The 21,686-nt window shown below is 40.4% G+C and overlaps 1 protein-coding gene across 1 annotated transcript in view; it reads left to right on the forward strand.

Annotated features, from left to right (window-relative positions):
* Positions 1-1,469: 1,469 nt before the first annotated feature.
* Positions 1,470-21,686, forward strand: part of LOC142389714 (metabotropic glutamate receptor 7-like) — a 64,658-nt gene continuing 44,441 nt past the window's right edge. Inside the window, exon 1 of the mRNA XM_075474699.1 lies at positions 1,470-2,719. Within this exon, the coding sequence (XP_075330814.1) occupies positions 2,216-2,719 (504 nt within the window). The 5' untranslated portion in view covers positions 1,470-2,215. The remainder of the gene's footprint in view (positions 2,720-21,686) is intronic.

Genomic DNA, 21,686 nt, shown 5'->3' on the forward strand with positions numbered 1-21,686 from the left:
GTGTGTATGCATGTATGCATGACCTATAAATCGGATCTTAATCTCTTAATCTTAATCTATGTGGCTCTGGGGTAAAAACACACCATTCTGTCTTGGAAATCACTGCATTGGCTAAGGAAAACCGTCATCAGTGAATACAGTTTGTGCCCACATCCATTAGGGAGAGGTGGAAAAGTGTAATGTGGTGAAGAATTAAAACTTGACAGTAATCTTGCAAATTGGGTATGCTCTATTCTCCACCCTCCGGGATTTTATGGCGGTGTGTTAGTGCATGTGGTATTACACCTGTGAAAACACCACTAATTGCTGAACAATACAGGTGTAGGAGCTACATATGCTGCCGTCCAGATGATGTATTTTCGTTTAGTTTTGATTAAGTATAGAGGTTAAATAAGTTCAATGAGTTTTGTTCTTATTCTATTTTTACAAAATGTAATTTTCTTTTTTTTCTTTCTTTTTTTTTCAAATGGGGTTGTATAATCCTATATAATAATAATTGGATGAGTGGTGACTTGTTCAAAAGTGGTCAGTTTCTGAAGTGACTTGAAAATTAAAGCTTACACATGAATTATGAATTTACCAAGTGCTTAATTAGCACCTTCTAGCACACTGTAACCTACTGAGCATGTACTCATTAGAAGAGTCTAACAATGATTGTTATTGTCATTTTGAATATGAGATTTACTTTGAATAACAAGCAGAAACTGTCTTTTTAATTCATGCCTCAAATTGCCAAGTGAGTCCCTGGCTGATGCAAATGATCATAGTCTGCTTAATTGTAAGAAGGAATAATAACAGTAACCATCTGGGCAATTAAATAGTTTGTTGATGTTAGTGTTTTAAGATGTGTGGCTTCCATGCTTCTGGTTAAATCTCATCATGTGTGTGTGCCAGCGTGATGTGTGTAGGGGTGCTCAGGATGAATCAGTAGTGTCTTCGGAAGGAGGGTTGCCTGGGAGACCAGCCTGGACCCCTCCAAACGTGTCTATTCTCCATTCTTCCTCCTTCTATCGTTTTAAAGGTGTATCAGTAATGAGTCCAAAACTATTTCAGGAAAGGCACTTCTTTCTAGCGGGTGGGTGAAGCTACTCACGGCTGATTTTCATAATGCCACCAATCTCCACTTCACGCCTGCCACCGTCAACATCAAAAGAAAAGAGGAAAAAAAAAGAAGAAGCCGCGTTTGTTTGTGCTCGTATGTTTGAGGAGGATAAAAGAGGGAGGAGAAGTACAGGGAAAACGATTATAGTGCGGAGATGCAGCACATTGAGAGGCACTCACAGGAACAATTGTCTCATTATTCAAGCCCCTAAGTGCATTTGTTGGTCTTGTTTACCTTCTCTCTTGTCTGAAGACTGAGCTCTAACTTCCTGGAAACCTTGCCATGAAGTGATGCTAATTCCCCCCCCCCCCCCCCCCCCCCTGCAAGCTGAATGACGTCTCACATGGAAAGGGGGCTGAAAACTCGACCTGAATCTCTGGCTGTGACTCATTCATTTCGCGTTAAATGCGACCGGTTGCGGAGATGGAGAAAGAGACGAGGTTTTCTCTGTCCTTTGCTTAGTGATCGCATATTTGCGCTGTTATTAATCTTTTTTTTTTCCCTCTCACTCTCGCGCTCCCTCTCTCTTTCTCTTCGGAGACAGTGGATATGATCGCGCGCCCCTGGGAGACAGACACCACAGTCGAGCGAGGCATCCCTGCGCTTTCTGTGGAGTTGTTCTGAGCAAGAAGAATGTCACCCACTTCTGCCGGCCCAAAATTTTAAGTGCTGATTTTTGAGAGATAATTTCTGAGATTCATTACTCTTTACTTGGTTTATTTGCAGCTTAAGGGTGTGAAGATAGGCAACGGTTTTATTGTGTTTCCATTCGCCTTTTGGATTCAGCATAAATGGACAAAATAAGGCCAGTTAAATCTGTGTGGCTCGTCTTTTCTCGTTAGTATTGTATCTAACTAATGGAAGCAGCCTCCCTTTCCGAGGGAGCTGAACTACAGTTGGCGGCTTCACTGTTCAACAAGCTGCGCCGCTTGCTCCCGGCTACAAAACGATGGGCGCAGTTTGCCTGAGCCTTCTACTCCGTCTCGCTTCTTCAGCGCAGCTTGTTGAATTACTTCCTTGCTGACAAGAATGGATTCGTTCTGACAAACTTCTCAGCTTTCTCTGGTTTAATCGTCGGCGGATTGCAGGTTGCATCTTTCCTAAAAGTTGACAATGGCTCGTCCCGGTGTGCGCGTGAATCTGAGCTCTATGTGGAGGCTGTTTTGGCTCATGAGTAATGCGGTGGATTTTGCGCTGTCCCAGGAGACTTATGCACCCCATTCAATACGGACTCAGGGGCATCTGACCCTCGGTGGACTCTTCCCGGTGCACTCAAGAGGGATCGACGGCACGCCGTGCGGGGACCTCAAAAAGGAGAACGGAATCCAGCGGCTTGAGGCCATGATGTACGCTTTGGACCAAATTAACCTGGACGAGCAACTCTTACCCAACATCACCTTAGGCGCACGAGTGCTTGACACTTGCTCGAGGGATACATATGCTCTGGAGCAATCATTAACTTTCGTGCAAGCCCTGATCACGAAGGACACCTCCGACGTGAGGTGCACTAATGGGGAGCCACCGGTATTTGTCAAGCCTGAAAAAGTGGTGGGAGTCATCGGAGCCTCGGCGAGTTCAGTATCGATCATGGTTGCTAACATCCTACGTCTCTTTCAGGCAAGTCTTTTAGAGTGCACTTTTTGGTAGCTTTTTTTTTTTTTACGATTTTAGTCTTTTGATAATGATGCGCTTTAGGGGAAAGAGGAAGCTGTGAACAACAAAAAACTGCAAAGCACACTTCCTTGTGAACAGCATTCTGCTGTTTTCTACTTGATGGTATTGAGTTGATGTTTGTTATGAGTATTTCTCCCCGAAACATGTCTCCACTCTACAACACGGGTTTAAAAAAAGCAGGTCAGGTTAGTTCGGGTGGTTTTCCGATCCACTACACTGTGTGGATGCGACAGCTGAGTGTGCTGTTGCATGTCCCCGGTGGTGCTGGAAGAACAGCTCCCGTCTGTTCCAGTCTCACTCCGGGGTCTGGATGAGTGGGCACTGACAGCCTGACACAATCACACCCAAACCCAACTACCCCCTTCTGAGAATAATAGGCCTATTTCATGTGATTGCACATGATCATATGACCCTCGTATGACCCTCTTGTATGTTGAGACTGCTGGCGTTTTTATAAATTGTGTTGAACCTGAAAGCCTTGATTTATGGTTGAGTTGGCTCGCTTTTTTTCTACAAGGGGCCTCTCCTCAAAATTAACTTGCTTCAAACTCTTTGCAGCCTAATTGAGCTGGATGGCTGCTAGTCAAGTCAAAGAATTACTTTGCTTGGGTACATGGGACTAGATCTCTGTTCCTGTTGGCTGAGAGTCAACTGGTGTTGGCCGAGTGCTGCTGCTGCAGTGGAATGGAAAGCAGCAGCAGGGCACCTAATATAGCAGCTTAATTATTTAAAACACTTCTCCATAGCAAAATAGCTAATTACTCGAAATTCCACATGGATGCCTCATCAAACGTGTAGAATTCTGCCAATTTTGCTTGTGTGGGAACAGGGGCGTTGAAGTTGAGGAGGATCATCAGCGCTGCAGTCTTTGTGCTAATGCTTTGTGGTTGCAGATTGCAACTTATAGACTTGTTGTGCAGTGTTTTGTTTCAGTTCAATAAGATAAACCATTGGCCAAGCCGTGAATATCGGTTAACTGCAACTGTAGGACCACTGATAAAGCTTTTAGCCCATTTTTACCTCTTCCTTTTCACGTACACATGCACACACGCACACACTTCTGCACACACAGCACTTTTATTTATTTATTTATCAATAGTTTTACAGTTATCCTCTGGGGTTTTGTGGCTTCATTTGCTAGACAGTTCGACAGATCATCCCCACCACAATTTAAGCTTGGGCTTCCCTTCACTGATTGTTGGCTGAGTTAATGCATTAAATCTTTATGAATCCAAGTTGGTTTAAAACCCTCCAGTCGTGCTATGAAACATCCTTCCTATACTCATTATTTTGTTGCAAAAATGCAAGCGCTCTAAGACTATTTCTGTTTTGTGCAAGCTGTGTGCAACAATAACATGTGCGCAATTGTGAAATTTAGGGGATTTTAGGGAGGAACGATCAGTCCCTAATTCTCTTCACTCTTTCCTCCTCTCACCAGTTGGACCTGCACGTCTGTGAGTGTCAAACTTGTCAGAGTCTAGGTGTAGCTCATGCGCGACAAGGTGCTGAAGCTCAGCCGTTGTAATCAAGCTTGGGGAATCTGTGGAGTGACAGCAGTTGTCATGCAGCGTCATCCATCACTCTGCATTTCTTCTCATTTCCCCAAAATGTTGCCGCAAAGCTAGATTGAATCACCACACTCAAATGTGCACACCAGAGAGAAGAGAAATTCAGTCTTTCTTTGAACCTTTGCACCTCAGCACGCATTTGCTCCCAGTGGGGCCAGCAGTGATGATCTTATTGGTAGCAAGAATGCAAAATTAAATGTGGGACCACATGACACCACACAATCAATAAAGATTTGAGAGCTCCAAGCCCATTTACCCTCATTAGTCTTTCAGCATTTGATTGCAGTCTGGCATAAAATAGAGATATCTGACATTGTTTTCAGTTGCAATCCCTAAACGATTAAATGATTCCAAATAAAAGCATCAAAAGCTTGAGAGGACACCCACTTAGGTAGAATTAAGATGAGAAAATCTCAAATAAGAGGCATCAAATAAGCTCAGAAAAAGTGTTTCATTACTTGTCGTAGTCAATTAGAATTTTATTTAATCATTGTATACTTCACAGTCAAGAAATCCAATAGACTTTGAAGAAGGATCTTTCCACTTAAAACCTGAGGACACTGACTTATCCCTAAGTTGTCCTCCTACCCCACTTCTGTATTGTTCACAGTGAATATCAATAGGTCATTTGGTGTCTCACTCCTGTGATAAATGAATCATCAGGGAAGCTAAGTAATGATTGCACATTTTATTGCCCGATTCTAAATATCATGCCTGTCTTTTCAAGACATGAGTGGCTGCTGAACTGTTAATGCTGGGAAATTGACATGAGGGATAGATTTTTCAGAGGACCCAAGAGGGTTGATCAATATTGTTGCCATGGTGAGGCCGATTTGCTGCTAAGATGTTTTTATTTCAGTGCCTTTCGTGCTGTGTTGGAAATGAGAATCAACAATGCCACAAGAAGAAAAAAATCAATCAGACAAACTTTTGAATTGTTATCAGGATTTGTGGTGCTGTCAATCAACCAGATTGCTTTACTTTCTGCTCCTGAGTATAAAGAGAAGGAGGGTGACTCTACAGTTGAATAGACCAGGCAACTTTACCCATTTGTAAGTTTTGGCCACGTAAATGAATCAAGAGATTGATTTTTAACCAGATGACATTTACATCGGAGAGTGCAGTCTGCTATTCTCTGTCGCATCTTTTCTTCTCCCAAAGGCAGAGGCAAAACTTTGCATTGAATCCAGGTGAACTCCGTCTTGTCCTCCTGTCTGGGGAAGCTGCCCCCGTAGAATGGCTGTCTGAGTGAAGCATTGACATCCTCGGCTCTCATAGCACTGACAGGCTCCAGTCACCTCTACTTTTTCACAGAATTCATCGCTGTGACTGATTTGAAGGAGATGGAAGCCCTGAAGTGTGATCTATTCAACTGACAGTGGAAGAGATGGATACCAAAAGAATAAGTGGGGCCTGTGTGCTTGTGTGTGTGTATGTTGCATTGCTAGCTTTGACTTTGGCTCACTCGCTATACCAAAAGTTAAGTATATCTGGTTGACAATTTCTTACCATTGTTACTAAGTCAATTAGTCACATTCCCAGTACTCTATTCAGTCATATGATAAAGGACACTGTTGGTATGTCAAGCAGCATTTGAGTAGATATACACAGGATGTGCACTTACACACATGTGCTCACAAAATGTCCTATTACCATTGTTGAGGGGGTGAAAACTCAACTGTCTTGTGGACATTTAATGAGCCAAACCAGAGGTTTCAGCTCTTGTATTTTCTTTCCATCGCTTACTAATTGGCTGCTTTTCAGACTGTGACACAGAGACCAGACTTAGTACAGTTTACCCTTATAACAACTATCTGAAACATGGATAGGGAGGGAAATGATTTCCTAACATGCCATTTGCATAACATTAAAAATGAGACTGAACTGAGTCTGAGTTGCCGTGCATACGCAACTACTGAACATGGGAGGAAAGTGTAACAAAAATGTTTCTAACAACACGAGGCACAAAATGCAAGAAGAGATGAATATAGGTTGGATATTCTCAGTTGTGTGCATGTGAAAATTCAGTAAAGATTTACCCTGCTGATGGAAATGTGGAAAATGTGTTTGGATACGGATAATTTTAATAAGCTGTCAAACCTGCCCAGTCATATCCAGGCCATCTTTAGTCTTGTGCGTTATTAACATAAGAAAGAGCCCGTGTGCAGGGCTGTGGAGTCAATTAAATTCTATAGTCAATTACAATTTTGCCTTTCAAAAATGATTAAATCAAGATCATTTAGATAAAACAATTAATCTTCATTCTGTTCAGCATTGATTTTCTTATTTTGTTTTGTGTTATGAATCCAGTACACTCCTATCCTTTACAGCGACCCTGCCTAAAAACCCATAGTCTTTGTCAGGCTGTACAATACTTAGTTCACCTCGAGTCTAGATGGTAGGAAGAAAGTCTGTAGTCAATGCTTACAACTGGGAAGCCCTATCTGTGTGGTTTTAAGTTGTATTTCACTCCCATGCTCAAGTAGAACTCTACAGTGTCACTGTTTAAACACAGGAAGTCACAACGTTTTAATGAGTACCTTTGCAGTAGCTGGCAACAATCGTCCGCACAGATCATTCTGTCTATGTTTTACTTGATCATGCCAAAATTTGAACTAAAACATGGCCATGAGAGAGAATGGGTGAAATATATTATAATCTGAGAATCTGGTAACTGGCTGAATTCATGTGAGGACTATTTGCCAACGTTTTCAGTCAGTAGGCAGGTCCACATGTATTCTCTGACTGCTCAGGCTTCCTCCCACAGTTAAAAAAAAACATACATCTAAGGTGGAGTGGCGATTCTAAATGGACTGTAGCTGTGATGTGAGCATGCATGGTTGTTTATCTTTTTGTCTCTGTGTCAGCCCTGTGACAAATTGGCGACCTGTACAGGGTGTGTCTGACTCTACCTTGGTGTGATAACTCATTTGTTGGAAAGTTCAGGTGCAGAATTTTCTTTCTGCCTCCCACAATTTTTAACAAACTAAAATCCAAAAAACTGGACTTAAAGTAAACCTTTACATGCAGTGTTTTATTTTATTTTATTAGTGCTTAAAGCATATCATAGTACAAAACAATATTACACTGCTTCCAGAAAATGTGAATTGTGAAACGTATGAATAAATATTTGTTGTTGTACGTTCTTACTGGTTTTCTGTCTGTATGCATGACCTTATCTGTAGTCCAGTGAGTCTCTCTTCTGGTCCTTGTGATAATGAGCCCTGCTGGTTTTCATTTTAGCCATTTAAGCAGAATTGGCAAGGTAAAGTTTACTCACATACTCTAGCAACATGCATTTGGCAGATTGAGTTACAGTATGTGGATCAGTTGGGCTGCAGTTGCCACAAGTCGCAAAGCTGCCAGTAGTGGCAATGTACAAGTTGAGAGTTTTGCACCTTTTTGAAGTTACCTCACTCTTAAGTAACTTTTTCTGTTCTCTACTCTTGCAGTCATGGCCAGTTGCTTAGCATGAACCTTCATAAATTGCTTGTGTTCTTCAAGAATGCAAAAATAAGGATATAAAAAATCAATATTTACTTAAGGAGAGGTCAATTCCACCTGCACTTTAAATTGGCTGGATATTGGTAAGTGTTGCTATTTCCTAGGCCAGAGTTCAAACACATTGAACTCTGGAAGAAGTCAGCAAAGCAAGATTGATTTATGTCTTGGAGCAAATGCATCTCAGCTTTGTTGGTGAAATGTTGGGGAATGACTGGAGATGCAAGGGAAGGCATCTCCTACTATTATCTGTTTGGACAGAGAGGCAGCATCCTGAGCACTGAAAACAGCTGATCTGCTGAGGTGAAAATCTGCATGGGTTTAATGCTTGAACTGGATTTTTGCACTTATAGTGTGCTGTTTACAAGACGAGTCATTTGTCAAAAAGCAAAATTGGTATCTACAGAGAAATGTTGCCAAACGGCTTAGCTCTTAAAATTTCCATTTGCTATTTTTTGTGAGAAACAACATTGTGAGGGAGTCTTGTTCTTATATATATTCATACACCCAAAAAAAACATAGCATGGGCAGCTGATGCAATATTAATAAAATGAATAAAATATCCTGGCGTTAGACAAGTTGTCATTGCTTTTGACATGAGGTTGTTAGGTCAGCCGCCTGCCAAAAGAAGAATATGTGAAGCTATGAACACCGAATATTAAGGTTACTCCCACAGGCCTGGGGGGAGGATAGTGTGCTTTATTATTCAGTGACATAATAGCTTCCTATATGAATAAATGTTTCTCAATGAAAACACAGCTATTACATTCATTTTTATTTGTTTTCAGACATGTAGTAGCTTTCTCCTTATAGATGATAAATGTTGAGTCTTTAATGAGTTGCCTTTCCTCATTTTTACATCCGTTGGGGGCCTTTGTTTGACAGCTTCAGCAGCTTGACTCTACCAGTGAAGTTATTACTTTTATTTTATCCCAATGCAATTGAGAGGGGAAAAGGACACCTGCTTAAAAGCTTAGCCCTGCTCACGATGAGGTCATACCCGCAGAAGTTGAAACTTATTGTCCGGTTGACTATAAAATGTGACAAGAATAGCACTCTTAGACTTCTTTTTTAAAGCTTTCTGCAGTTTATCTGGTGAGCAGAAGGAGCAATGGAAAAGGAAACCCCATTATGTCCAATCCTCTTATTGGGATGAGTGGAGAGGCATGAGGAGGTCTCTGCTGGCTGCCGCTTGGCTTTTCCCTCATTTCTCCAAAACAGAATGTTGTCACTGATGCATCTGCAGAAAAATATCCAATGTTTTGTGAAAGGTCTTATCAGGTGCATAGCAGTTGGTTTTGACATCTGTGCAACATTCAGTGCAAAGAATGGATACCGAGCTGGTTTTGATTCCTCGTGTGAGAAAAAAAGGTCACTGTGAGATCAGTGTTGGTCAAGTTACTTTTAAAAAGTAATTAGTTACAGTTACTAGTTACTGCTCCCAAAAAGTAATTGAGTTAGTAACTCAGTTACCACATTGTAAAAGTAATTAGGTACTCAGCAAAGTAACTGTGGCATTATTTTTTATGTTCTATAACGCTGTTACATTCTATAACATCTTTAACATCAAATATGTTTATATTAACTGATTGAAGAATAAAAACACTATATATTCGGTATTTATTTGAACTCAATAGATTGCAGCCTGCCATTTGATGCATAGAAATCAAAACATAAATATTGAATATAAAATGGTGATGGTGGTCACCTGTTTCTGACCTGAAAAATCGAGTGTTGTTTGTTTTCGAGTGGCTCCGTCTCCTTCGCTGGGGCTCACGCTAGCTGCATTTGGATGTGCATGTGTTTTGGAGTTTGCAGCGCATTTCTCTTTTGCATGGGTTTTGAAATTTGCAGCCCGTATGCTCCGGTCGTTTTTGTGATTGCCGCATTTTTCTCTTGCTGCGTTTTAAGCCCAATTTATGGTCGGTGACGCAAGACGCAACGCAAGCCCTTGCGCAGTTGCAAGCCCCCCCTTGCGTGCTTGCTTGCCACTATCTACATCACATCCGGCGGCGTGTTCATCTTCCGGTTTCGTCCCCTAACGCCAAGGTAGAAAGCGAAGAAGAAGAAGAAGAAGAAGCATGAATCCACTCGGAGAGAGACTGGCCGAAGAGGTCCGCAGGTACGAACATCTTTACAACCCGTCCTTGGTGGAATACAAGGACGCTCCACCTAGTGTCCTGGCGGTGAATTTCCTTTCATCGTAGTAGGCTTGTCATTGAAAAAACCCGCTGCTCCATCTACTGTCCTGGTGGTGAATCACCACGCAGCACACGCAACCGCCAACAAAGCAAAATGAAGCATAAACGTCTCGAGCCATTAACGCAAGCGCAAGGGCAGTTAAAAGAGGTATAAATCAGGCTTTACTGTTGGATTTGTTTTTCCGTTTGCAGCGCGTTTGCACGTGTCAGCCACCGTATCCGCCCACCCAGCCAATCATCATCGCATTTGCAACGGTGTCATCATCCCCACCCTTGCTCTTTCCAGGCAGCATGCAGCTGATGTGTAGCCGAAAGCCTACAACCCAATTGTAGTAACGCGCCACTTTATATTCTCAGTAACGATAACGGCGTTGTAACGATGGGAAAAGTAATTAATTAGATTACTCCGTTACTGGAAAAATAACGCCGTTAGTAACGCCGTTATACTTAAACGCCGTTACTCCCAACACTGCTGGAGATCAAGGTAAAGTGAAACATTATCTTTTTTATACTTCTCTCTTTTTTTCCTGTATTTTTTTGGCACTATGCTCTCATCTCTCGGTTCTTCAAATCCTGGTAAATTAGTCAATTGAATTCGTTAGTAGGCCGTTTTTAGTGAGGAAGCCATTGTGTTGTGGTTTCTTTTCTGTGCTTTGTTCTCTATTTCATCACTCTCTGAACATTTTCCCCCTCCGTAAATTATACTGCACTTAAGACTAATGCTGGGGATTTATTTGTCAGGGAGAGTTCTCTCTCAGGACATGAAAGAAAAAAGGTTCAAACAAGTCAGAAAAAAAGGAGAAAAGCTTTAAAGTGTTTACTAGATTCCTGAGCAGTATAAATATCTTAAATAAGTTCATGATAATGCACTAAAATCTTGGGTGAAATCTTTAGCTAAACATTTTGGGAGGTCAGGTGGAATAAAATAGTGAGTAAATTAGTCAAAAGATAAAATATCCTGCTACATAAATGCGCGACTGGTATTTGTAACAAAACAAATCGCTGACAGAACGGTAAGAAAACATTCATTTAATTGTTGGTAGACCTCCTGCCTCCATCTGCAAGCATATTTTGAGAGACATCCAACTGTGAAATAACAAAGTGAAAAAAAATGCAGAATGGGTAAGAATGCGAAAGTGTTTTAATCTATTGAGCAGTATAGAACTAAAAAAAAACCTGAATCTTGAACAGCTTTTGTTTTAACTTGACCTTTACAGAGGAGCTACTGAATGGAGCCCAGCCACCAATGAAACACTTCCACTGACACTCATACAGAGAACTATGTTGGGGAGGTTCACAGAGAGTAGGCAGTGGAGGAGGAAACCCAATCTTTCAAATCTTACAACATATACATTTTTTATTATTGTTATTATTATCATTTAGTGTCTGCAGTTACCTAAAGTGCTTTCTGTGTGTATTATTCAGTGTTATCCACAATCAAATAGTCATGTCTACAGTTATATAAAAAAGCTGTTTCCTTTGTATCCGACTCACCATGACTGAATTATTGATACACAACTATGTTCACAATTGTTTTTGTCTTCCCTTATTTTTTTTTTCTAACCGTGTGTGGGTTTTTTTAGGGGCAGATTATTGGACATGTCCAATGCAGACAGGGGAAAAGTAGACAAACATATCTATATACATTATTCAATTAGATTAATACATGGGATATCAGCAAAGCTTCTGGCTGAACATGGAATCCAGTGAACGCAAATGACCTTTATATGTTTGCAGAACCTTTGTATCGTGCTAATTCTACATGTGTTCATTGTTTCCATCCCTGTCTCCCATAACTAAAGGCCTGTATAAATAGGCAGTACTGACCACCTCACATGTCATTAAAGCAGCTTACAACCACTGTATATATTATAAACCACATATTAAATACATATATCATTCTTCTAAATACATGTGCTACAGTGTTTGTACCTGTCTTAGACTATTTTTGCTAGTTAGTGCCAAAGCTGAGGATAACAGCAAAAAGTTAAGTTTTCTATGTGTTTTATCAGGAAAGTACAAGCACTGAACAAACACATACATTTCATTTGCCTTTTAAATCAGAGCAAATGATAATTGATCTCCAAAGTTAAAGAACAGGAACCCGAGGGGATGCATGACTGTACCCATTTTCAGGCCTGTCCACCCAGAGGAATTTTTGAGGCATTTCACCAAAAGTCAATCACAAAAGAAATTTCATGGGATCGCCAAAGTCATTAGGATTCAATCTCCCAGGGCTAAAAATGTCTGTGCAAAATTTCAAGGTTGTCTGGACCGTAGCAGAGTCTCATTGTGTCCATTACGGCTACGTTTCTGCAGAACAGCTAATGCAACAGTACACTAAAAATTTCATTATATACACACGTTGTGGCTTGTTTCAAACTTAAAAGGAAAAGAAGGTACACTGCTCACATGGCTGTCTTGCTGTCCCTGGAGGTTGATAACACAAGGCTCTGCTTAGACTGGAGGGCTATGTGAGGACTCTAATGTGGGCATACAGCTGAAGAGCAGCAAGAAATAAGACAAAGACACTGCACCTGGCAAGGACAGCTACAAGATAGAGGAAAGAACACACAGAGGCCCTTGGTCTAGCTGGAGTGGGTATACATTGTCTCAGTTTGTTCTGGTGATATCGAGTCATACAAATACAGTGGCTTTTTTTTTTCACAAGTCACGGTTATTAAGATATGTTTGTTTTTTGAAGTATTTTTTAGGATGTCATTAAAATATCACAAGGCACAATAAGAATTCATGTCAATTTTACCGATGAAATAATAATTAATTCATATTGTGTATGAATGGATCTTATTTCTTATTACCACGGTTATGGCAAATTCATATCCAATTAATTAAAGAACAGGTCAGAGAGGAGCAACTTCAGTGTAATATTTTGTTCGATAGAATAATAAGATGCTTTCTGTGTTTGTTGTTTAAATCCTTTAGAATTTGTGCAACTGGTTATTAAAGTAAACACAGCCAAATGAAGGATAACTCAGTAACTTATCCTTGATCGCTGCACTAGTAGAAAAAATTCTTAAAATTTTTTACATATGATTTCTTTCTGCCACTAATAACTGATTTCTTGAAACTTGAAAAAAAAGAAAGAAAAAGAGTGAATTGAACCAAAAAAATGTCCTTGGCACTGCAAAAAATAACTCAGCCCCCATGTATGCTTGTACCTTTGTCACTGTGTGTGATTGTGTGTGTGTGTGTGTGTGTGTGTGTGTGTGTGTGTGTGTGTGTGTGTGTGTGTGTGTGGGTGTGTGTGTGTGTGTGTGTGTGTGTGTCTGTGCGTTTGTGTTTGTAGCTGAGAGATGTTGAGGTCCAGTGTGCTCACCCTCACAGGACACATAATGAATGGCCACCGGAATTCATTCCTTGTCCTTCAGTTGTGTTATTGCAGCAGGGCTTCAGGGTGCATCAGAACGATTTCAAACAACAAGCAGTAATATATAACCATTAGATCAACCAGCACAGTGTGGACCTTTACAGTGAGATGAAATTATTAGAGTGCAGCATGGGCCCGGGTAGTTAAGCTAAAATACCTGTTGATTTTGCATTTTAAAATGAAAGAGCAGAACTTCAGTTTCATTAACTGCAATTTAATTTTGTGTGTATTTCCCTGGAGATAATGTTTAGTGAGTGCTTTTTTTTTTCTTTTACTCTTGCTTTCTCTGTGGCTGATTATCTAGAGGTGTGAGTGCTGTTTGAGCATGTTTGTGTGTCTTTTTCTCTTGAGCTTGAAAAGTATGCTGGGTTTCAGCAGCCAGAGCATACATAAAAAATCAGTTGACAGGATTACTGCGTTCAGATGCAAATCCTGTAGGATTTGTGCAATACTTGCATGTGGATGTAACATTGATTCGGGGGAAGACCTCAATTACCATTGACATTTGTCCCTTCAAATAGGTTTGGTTTAACAACCATTGACTACTGTCCAATAGCTATTGATGACAGAATATAGTGTGTTTTAACTGCCTTATCAGTACTGAAGCACTCACGTGTAGCCTTTAATGAGGCAAGAAGGATCAATAGCCGGTTGCTTATTAATGGTTAGCGCAAAGAGCTGTCATGCACTTTCTACCTGGGGCCGAAACCCATTGAAATTTTATATTTGCCTGCAAATTTTGTCTGCCAAAATCATCTATGTTGCATAGACTGCAAGAATTGCAAGAGTTTCTCTGTTAAAGCGTGTATGTGTGATTATGCATTTATTGCATTAGTAAATATTAAAGATCATCCATAATTCACTTTAAGGGGATTGGCCTCACATCCTATTGTGAACTGCTGGACTTAGAGTAGTAAATCCCATGGCTGAATCTGAGCTGAGGTCTGGTGAGTGGTGGTGATGGTTGGAGTAAGAGGAGATTTTCCTCTTGAGAGAGTGAAAGTATAAGTCATTTAAGCAAATGTCTCCAAACAAACATTTGTTTAGGTCCTCTACATAATCATGGCCATCATAATCCCTTCCTGAACATAAACAAGAAGCTGTTACTCTAATCCTTACCTTGGTATGGAAATCCAAACCCCAATATTTACAGTTAGTTTTAGTCCCAAATCCTACCCAAACATACGCATCACAATGTAAAATGAAAACACTATTATCATTTTTGGTTATCATGGTTATCCTAAGAGTTTGAAAAAGGGCAACTGGACTTCCCTTTCGTTAAGACGTTTCACCTCTCATCCTTAATGCTTCTTCAGTTCTAAGGAAGTTATAAATCATGTATCTTGTTGATTCATCTGTAGGGTTTTTTGGGGAAGTTGTTGGCTTTATGGGTGCATATGTATTGGCTTGAATGAATCATATTTTAGGGAGTTTGTGGACAGATGTTTGGCACTTCCCAAGTTTACCCACTAGATTTATATTTGGTTAAGGCTTCTGGGAGGATTACATGAAGGTTGGCATGAGGAGTTCCTGTCAATATGTGACTGACAACAAACAAATGTTTCTGTATACTGAGGGTAGAGATGTGGGGATTATGGTTGATGTTCGGGTGTGTCTCGGAGGAATTCACACACCTCAATGACAAAAAAATAGAAGTAAAAAAACCAGAAAAGAAAACTCTGTGTGGGTGTTTCAGGTGCCTTTAATCCTTTACCTTCAGTCCTCCAGCAATTTTTGTGTGCACAGCTGGAAGCACATTGCAGCTTTATATTTGAGAGAGCTCATCAACTCTGAGGTTGTAATTTAGAATCTTAATGAACAAAGATGGAAAAAAAAATTGAAAGCAAACACAAGGCACTTAAAAGCACTCTCTGTTGGTCATAGATATGTGCAATCAAGTTTATTACCAAGGCTTTCATACTTTTTTCTGTTCCCACTCACATATTGAGTTAATATTTCATGTTTATGCAGTACGCTGTCCAAATAATCCTTGCTGTCTTTAGTTTGGTATTCATGGATTTAACTGCAGCTATCTTTGTAGAGGAATTCCCATTTGCGAAGCCTGTCGTCATATATCAATAGGAATTTGAATGAATGTTTCAAACTGTAAATTCTTGGAAACACAAAACATGAATGTAACTTTTCTTCTTAGTCAAACTCCCAGATGCACTTCCATAGAATAGATCAAACTAGAATATATCCTACATTTTGTATTTCAGATGACTAATGAGCCAACAAGTGTACAAGTCTGGTTTTCTTATCCTCAAAATGCTGTGGGTGTTTGGTTTGTGTTATTTCAGCTCCTCTGACAGATTGTGTTATTAGTAGGGTTGAGATTCACATGAGCTGTTTTGCAAAAGATGCATATTTGTGCTGCCGTTGAAAATAAAGATGAGCCATCAGTAGTGATGTGTGACTGTTCCATTGTCCGTGACTGGGCTTCTTTCCTGTTTCAGCTGGTTAACTTGTCTGAGGGTAATTGTCTGATCTGGCGTCTGTTCCACATCTTTGATTCTGGCTCTGAGCTGCATGCCAGCGTGCAGTCTTCCTACACTTTGTCTCTCTGCGAGATGGAATTATGGGAAAGGTGCGTGTCGTGAAAACACGCTCGACATAAATCTTCTTTGGTCCATTAGTGAAGACACTTGCTTTTTATGAATCATGATCTAAGTTTGAATGGGAGTCTTTTTACACAGAAAAGCTCTGTCTGAAAGACCGTGTCCAGTTTCTTTTGAGTTGGCAGGTTGTTCAGCACAGTCCTGGAAAATGCTTCTTGTGCTCATTGAACGGGCAATTGTTCATTGTCCTGGCTGGGCCTTGGTGCCAGTGTGCTGCTGACAGGACCGCAAGGTCAGATGCCCTAAGTGATGCACTACACCAGCAGCACGGAGCAGATCAGGGAACTCAGGGGCCGCCAGGTAACAAGTGGACACAGGATCATTCGCAGCATTGTGAAGAAGGTGGCAGATGTATGTTTAATGAGCTTTACTTAAAGGTTTTTCAATTTTATTGTAGCTGCCTTCCCTATTAACTTTCTGCTCAAGAGCACATAACCTTATAAAGTTAAATTTCTTTTCAAATGTTATTGCATTACACTGCTACAACCAAAAGTGTCTCTAGAGTGAGGTTAAAGGACTGTAAAGTGCATTTATCAGTTGTAAATGTTTTATAGGTTTGCATGGTTTAATGTTGACAATTCACATTACTTTTCCTCACACTGTACGTTGCTGCCTCCCACCTTGTCACTTTCAGTCTTTCATGCTTCATTTTTGCTCTCGGCCCTTTAAGACCCCCCTCCTCCAAAACGTTCCAGGCTGCTCTGACTGGTCCGGTGATTGATCAGAAACGACGGCGTATGGGGCAGGTGATCATTCTTTGAAGCAAGTTTGTTCAACTTGCCTTTTTAAAGGTATTATGAAAATCTGTTATCATCAGTGTGTTCTGCCAGAGAGAATAACTCTCTGGTGTGAATGCAGGGCTTTGTATGCTGTTACATGCAGAAAAATGTGTGTAAGCCATACAGTATATGTCTTTTTAAAAGGTTCAGTTTTTTTCTTTTCTTTTTTTAATGCCATGGCAGAGAGCCATCTGAGCGTCTGTGTTATACTTTTTTGTTGCTGTTATGTTATGTGTGCGTGCATGTTATACATGTGAGTCCCTTCCTTTGAAACAGTCCCAGGCGTAATCAAGATACTCAGAAAGCGACCCCTACAGAGGTGGGGAGCCCTTCAAGCTGCTCGAGTACAACAGGATGATACAGGTTTTGATTCTGTTTGTTTTGGTCTCAGAAGCTGGTACTCTATGTGACATCAAGTGGTTCGTCATGTTTTAAACAGCCTTTCAAAGAAGCAGATTGACGTGGAGATGCACCACATTATCAAATGTTCAGTGTGCTGGATCATAAACAACTCAAGCAAATTTCCGGAACATTGTTACCTCATGTTGTTCATAAACTATTTAGTATGGTAAGAATAGTAAACATACCAAATTGTTAGTCAAGTGTACAAAATGAAACACTTTCTACAGTTACCTGAGCTGTAGTGGATGACAGAAAGTGCTTGGTGCAATTTACTGGCATGAGTTTGATTATTAAATTATTCAGGATTAGTACAATTACACTTGAAATAAAGCCTCAAAATCCAAATATGCATCTACCTGCACTTAAATTTTATCCTGACATACCCCCCTTTCTTTTAGAATGTCTTTTGAATGCATAATCCTGAATGTCTACAACAGAAACCATGTGCCCATAATCGAATGTTGTTTGCACAAGAAGTTACTGTCCTGGCACATGTCTCCCTCACCAAAATGTGGAGGTGAAATTGTCTTGAAGAGAAGTGTCACATGATTATCACTGTAAAAGGATGAATTGTAAACCAAGTAGTCTTTTGCCAAAATATGACCAAACCTTTTTTGGTACCTAAACCGAAGCAGCTGAAAGCTAATAAAGTTCAAATGGAAATATAAAAATATTGATCCAACGTGGGATTTCTATTCTAGCCACATTGGTCTAACAAGTCTCTCCTGGCCGGAAATCTTGGGTTTTGTTCTTCTACCAATTTTTTTAAACAGTGAATTTGGAGTGTCATCATAAGTCATCATCCAGCAAAATTCAACTCACTAAGATACACTCTAAAAACTGAGATTGAAGGGATGCTTTATGTGTTAAATGTGATACAAAGTGCTCCTGACTGAGTGTCAGAATGTCACAAAAATGTGTTGCCACAGACAAATTTCAACCTGCTGTTGGCCCTAGATGTTTTGTCAAGGGATCAGATCAAACTTTCCACTTTCATCTTTCTTGCCTCAATCAGCCAATTTGTTATAAATGCACCTGACAGTATTTTACATCCTGAGTTTTTAGCATCAACTCGGTGGCTTGTGACATTTAAAATTAAGCTGTAATTGTCACCCCAGTCACACTGACAGCGTAAGGCTGTGGTCTGACTACCAACAGAACTTTTATTTCCTCATCAGTCACAAGCAACCTAAGATCCTGAGGCAGTTCTGACTTTCTCCCCCCATCGAGACAGAAAAGGAAAAGTGACTGGGCTTTTGCCACTGGGACCCAGAGACTGATCTCTCCAGGCTGTGTACTTTCAGTTACAGAATTCGCCATGTGATAGATGGTAAATGGTAATAAGCTGGAGTCTGCCATTCACTTTGAAGGAGGCGTTCATAAAGCCGGGGTAAAAGGTCCTCCTGCATGTGCTTCGATTCTGAGAGTAATAATGTCACCCACTTAACAGTAAAATGCTCTACCTTAAAGACTTTTGACTCATTTTTGTCTTTTGAATCACTTTTATTACCAGTAAAATAGCTTTTTGTTATTTTCTAAAATATGATATTATGTTTTGAATTTCTTATGTTGTCCTTTATTTGTTTTCCATTTCATGTTAACAGCATTTTTTGTGTTTTACATTTTCATAGCCTTTTTTATAGGTCATAATCTTTATGATCATCTTTATGATCATCCCTGCTAAGACATGATCGATGAAAGTTTAAGCAACTCATTCTGCTTATATTCTGTAACACAGGCATATTAATGCCGCACACATTACATAACATATTATGTTCGCACACTTGCCCTGAAAAGGACTGCAGTTACCACAACATGCAGTATAACGGATGGGGGAAAAAAAGATTTCTGTTTGAAATAAATAGTTGTGTTGGACTTTCATACTCACCTGCACAATTTTGATTACGTTTGCCACTGAAACATAGATCCTTAAAAGCTGACATTTACTGTCCTTTAGCTCATTGTATGAATGCAGGTGTTGCTGATATGATACATTAAACGCTAGCTCTAATAGAGATTCAGCCAGCACTGTATGCAATACCAGGCAAGCAGAAACCTGCATATCAAAATGCTCTGCACTCATTCCTAACCAGTGCATTTAATGTGTGTCTCAAGTGTATGCCATCAGACACACTAACAGAAAGAATAGGGTATCTGTGATATTTTTCACTGCTGTGATCAGTCTGTAATTATATGGCCGTACTAAAGAATTCTTCATGAGGAGCAGACAGGAAAGATAAAATTGAGGAGGCTCACACTCATTGTCTGCACTATTAGGAGAGAAATGGGCCCGGTGATGATGCTCTGTCCAGTCTGAAGAGAGAGCTATACAGGGAGAGACCGAAGATAGTACAGTCAGAGTCATTGTGATGCAGGTCAGACTGTTGCAGGTGCACGACTGACGATGAATGTGTCAAACGCAGTGTGCTGCAGGTGGAGGTGGTGAAAACATGCACCTATGCTCGCTCTTTGATTAATAATATGTCAGGGCTATATTAAGGTTGGACAGAGTAGAGAGGCACAGCATGTCAATACAGCATGCAAAGGATGTTGCACACCTCACCAATTTCCAAACATTGACATTCGTTTTTGAGATGTATCTCATGAAAGAATATGCCTGTTTTTCCCCTTGCCAAGGGCACAATAGGATGTAGATTTCAGTGTTGTTTTATTGGTATTTCATATTCTTTTAGAGGAGAAAATAAAGTCATCATGCAGGCTATAAAGAACACAGCGGAGAGAACAGAGCTGCGTCCAATGCACTTTGCACTCAGGAAAAATCCATACAGCCAACTCTAATGTGCGATCCTGTGGATTTAAAGAAACACATTTGATAACACTTAGTCATAAACCTGCAGGCTTTTGTTCTTACAGAGAGTTGAATCTCTGTCACACCTGAGGAGAGTGTGCAGCTCAGCTACAATGATCAAGGCTGCTTTGCTGAACCATGTTGTTCTGCAGTGCCTTGCTTTGTGTGAAGCCAAAATCAGAAGAAGCTTCACGAAATGGCTTGAGGTAGTACTTTATCTGTACTAAATAACTCTCACAAGTGACATCATACAAGTTTGACTGTCATGCCATCTTTGAAAGCAAAATCTTTTAGTCAGTAGTTTCCATTTGTGAAATGTGTTTATAACAGCAACACTACACCTTTACGTACCACTACATAAATGCTGAGCCTCTCCTCAGCACAGACTCTCCTCTGATGAGGCTTTGAGAGCTCTTTGGTGTTGGGAAACGATTTCAAATACCAATAGAGTTGAAATAGTAGTCTGTTTACCAGATAGAAAGATGGAGGTGGGTCACGTTCCCTTTTGTGAGCTATCCACACTTTCCTCCCACGCCTCAGCTTTACTCTACTGTGTCGCTCTCCTGGTCAAATATCTGATTTGTGAGTCATACCTAGCCTCTATAACCATGGAGAAACATGCTGGTTGTCTTAAAATACACTCTGGTGGGGCAGCCATGCAAGAGCTTACAGGCCCAGCACAGAGCACTGGAGCTGCCCAGGGGACTGGCATGGAGTGAGCGGGAGAGACAGAGGGTGAGGAATCGACTGGGAAAAAGAGAAGTGGGCGGAAAGAAGGAGACGGTGGAAGGTCGTGTTAGATAAAGGATTATAAAAGTAACTTTGTGTCATGTAATACCAAGGCTAGTTAAGCAATGTGGGCAACTCCGAAGGGCTAATGTTTGTGATTTTTCTAGCAAAAATTTGCTGCAACAATAAACATACAGAGCAGTTAAACACTGTTCAGGAAAGGTCATTGTAGAAAAAAAGAGAACTGCCAGAGAGATGTAGAGTGATGTGAGGCTGATAATGCTGGGCGGAGATCGGAGAAATAAGGAGAGGCAGGAGCTCGGTGGAGGAGGGATTAAAACGCATCTATTTTTATGTCTTTTCTTTGTTTTCAGGCTATGGTCTGGTTAAAACAGAACTTCAGCATGTGTTATTTTCACAAGGGACTAAGTGAGATTTTTTTTTCAATCCAGGCAGTGCAACATATACAGCAGACTCATGCAGTTGGAGGTGGATAGTTGAGCCGAGAAAACGTGTAATGATGGAGACTGGAAAAGTCTTTCTTAATTTTTGGAGGGGGTTATGAATATAAATAAAACTAAAGTAGAGGTATGCTGCAACAGTTGACACTGCAATGTAGTACTTAACCGAAATGCAACATGTATGCGTGATTAAAAAGGGTGAAGTGTTTCTAAGATGTCTGATGAAGGCTCTGCACTGACATGCATCAGCATGTTTTTATTGTGATGTGAGGTGAATAAATAAGCGAAACATGTGAACTTTTGTCCTTCTTAATTTAGAAATTGAGATGTAGGCAACTGCACTCATTTTCTTTACATTTTGGGATAAATCTAAAATACCTCGAGATGCTCTTGATGTTCAATTAGAGGGGATGCTCCATGCTAAGTGTTATTTAATGGCAACACAGGAAGAGCT

This window comes from Odontesthes bonariensis, chromosome 10, assembly GCF_027942865.1.
Source record: "Odontesthes bonariensis isolate fOdoBon6 chromosome 10, fOdoBon6.hap1, whole genome shotgun sequence".
In the NCBI taxonomy this organism is placed as follows: domain Eukaryota; kingdom Metazoa; phylum Chordata; class Actinopteri; order Atheriniformes; family Atherinopsidae; genus Odontesthes; species Odontesthes bonariensis.